This window comes from Cicer arietinum, chromosome 6 (genome assembly GCF_000331145.2).
Source record: "Cicer arietinum cultivar CDC Frontier isolate Library 1 chromosome 6, Cicar.CDCFrontier_v2.0, whole genome shotgun sequence".
Taxonomy (NCBI): domain Eukaryota; kingdom Viridiplantae; phylum Streptophyta; class Magnoliopsida; order Fabales; family Fabaceae; genus Cicer; species Cicer arietinum.
In genome coordinates this window covers 47196637-47199211 of record NC_021165.2, presented here as the reverse complement: position 1 = coordinate 47199211, position 2575 = coordinate 47196637, and the positions used below count along the sequence as shown (strand labels likewise).

Genomic DNA, 2575 nt, shown 5'->3' with positions numbered 1-2575 from the left:
TTGAGTTCACCCGTGCCCTAGAACTGGATTTTGGACCATCAATATATGAGTGTTCAAGAGCAACGTTATTCAAGTTGCAACAGACTGGTATTGTCGCTGATTATTATCTACATTTTACTTCATTGGCTAATCGGGTTTATGGCTTGAGTAATGATGCTTTGGTGGATCGTTTCATCAGTGGTTTAAATGCCGAAATCAAAAGAGATGAGATGATCCACACACGTATCTCGATCGTGAAAGTTGTGTCCCTTGCTAAGGTCTATGAAGATAAGTATTCATCCTCCCACAAGCCACAAAAACCACACCTCCAACCTCCTACATCCACATAGCAACCTTCAATTCAAATAAACCAGACCAATATCAAAAACCACCACACACCCCTCCCCTTCCCACCCCACCAACACGACCCATGAACCCAAACCAAAAAAACCCTAATAGCAAACGCATTTCCCCAGCTGAAATGCAATTAAGAAGAGAAAAAAGTCTATGTTATTGGTGCGATGAGAAATTTTCTCTAGCTCATAAATGCCCAAACCGTCAAGTCATGATGTTGCAAATTGATGACGGTGAAGATGAGATTGTCGAGGAACCAGATAACAACCAACCACATATGGACCCCCATGAAACCGAACTTCCCACAAATGACCACCATCTTTCCCTGAATGCAATGAAAGGGACCAGTAGCATGGGTATCTTGTGATTCACAGGCCATATTGGCCATATCAGTGCACAAGTCTTAGTAGATGGAGGAAGTTCCGACAATTTTTTGCAACCCCGCATTGTTGAATTCCTGAAACTGCCAATTGAACCAGGACCATGTGTCAATGTTCTGGTGGGAAATGGCCAAACTATGACTGCTGAGGGAATAGTTCCCAATTTGACAATCACCGTACAAGGCCATAACTTACGCGTACCTGTATTATTATTACTAGTGGCAGACGCATATATTATTCTGGGTGCATCTTGGCTGGCTACACTAGGTCCTCACACAGCAGACTATGTAGCCTTAACATTGAATTTATTTTGCCAAGGAAAATTTATAACACTGTAAGGGGAGAAAGAGGCATCACCCAAACTGTCTCAGTTCCATCATATTAAACAAATGCTGAATACTGACGCCATAGCTGAATCCTTCACAGTCCAACTACTTCAATCATCTACAAAGGCGAATATTCTAACAGACCTGCCACAAGAACTAGCTCCTAAAATTGTCAAATTACTACACGCATACAATTCAGTATTCCAAGTCCCAACTTCACTACCACCCATTCGAAGCTAGAATCATGCTATTCCCTTGCTGGAGAATACTAAACCAGTCAAAACCAACCCTTACAGATATCCATATAGCCAAAAGGAGCAAATTGAGAAGATGGTGCATGACATGCTAGACCAAGGTATTATACAACCTAGTACTAGCCCTTTTTCTTCACCAATCATTCTCGTGAAAAAGAAAGATGGTAGCTGGCGTTTTTGCATTGCCTATAGGGCCTTAAATGTTGTGACCATAAAGGATAGTTTTCCTATCCCAGACATTGATGAATCAAATTTTTCAGGAGGCTCTGCGGAAAATATGTGTTAGTCTCCTTTGATGACATACTCATCTATAGCCCGACATGGAAGGACCACTTGACACACCTAGAAAACATGTTAAGAGTTATTCAACAACATGTCATGTTTGTGAAGTTATCCAAGTGTTCATTTGGAGTTTTAGAAAATGAATACTTGGGTCATATAGTTTTTGGGCAAGGAGTAGCTATGGAGAGTAGTAAGGTTCAAGCCATTCTTCAATGGCCAACCCCAACAAATGTGAAACAATTGAGAGGATTTTTGGGTCTCACATGCTACTATAGACGCTTTATTCAAGCATATGCTAGAATAGCTGCTCCTTTAACTGAATTACTAAAAAAAGATGTATACTTATGGACTGATGCCACTGAAACAACATTCTTGCAGCTAAAAGAGGTTATGATATCAGCACCTATTCTTGGAACGCCCAATTTCCATCAACCTTTTATCTTAGAAACAGATGCCTCAGGAGTAGGGATAGGTGCTTTGTTGCATCAAAATGGCCACCCAATTGCTTATTTCTCTAAGAAACTTGCACCACGAACACAAAAGCAGTCAGCTTATTTTCGAGAAATGTTGGCCATAGCTGAAGCAATTTCCAAGTTCAGACACTACCTACTGGGCCATCGGTTTATTATCAGAACTGATCAGAAGAGTTTGAGAAGTCTGATGGATAAAAAATTGCAGACCCCAGAGCAACAACAATGGCTCCATCGTTTCTTGGGATATGACTTCACAATCGAGTATAAACCAAGAATGGACAACTTGGCTGCTGATGCACTCTCTAGAGTAATGTACCTTTCATAGTTAGAACCGAGAAATTCAATTGTGGCAACATTTAAGGAAGCATTACAAAGAGACCCCAAGTTGCAAGTAGTCATGCGACAATGTCTGAAACAACCTCTATTACACCCAAACTACTCAGTGAAGGGTGACTTATTATACTGGAAAGATAGAACTGTGGCCCCTCGAGAGGTGGATATTATCCAACAACTTCTGCAGGAATTTC

General features: G+C 40.9%; 1 protein-coding gene across 1 annotated transcript; it reads left to right on the top strand.

The window, feature by feature from the left end:
- The first annotated feature begins 1644 nt into the window (after positions 1-1644).
- On the top strand, positions 1645-2373 carry LOC140920760 (uncharacterized mitochondrial protein AtMg00860-like). Its single transcript, XM_073369582.1, has one exon. It carries the CDS (start codon positions 1645-1647, stop codon positions 2371-2373), a length of 729 nt encoding a protein of 242 aa, XP_073225683.1.
- Positions 2374-2575: the final 202 nt, after the last annotated feature.

What these genes read in the sequence shown, in the direction of transcription:
- LOC140920760 (XM_073369582.1), top strand. Translation starts at nt 1,645, where the DNA reads ATGTTAAGAGTTATTCAACAACATGTCATGTTTGTGAAGTTATCCAAG.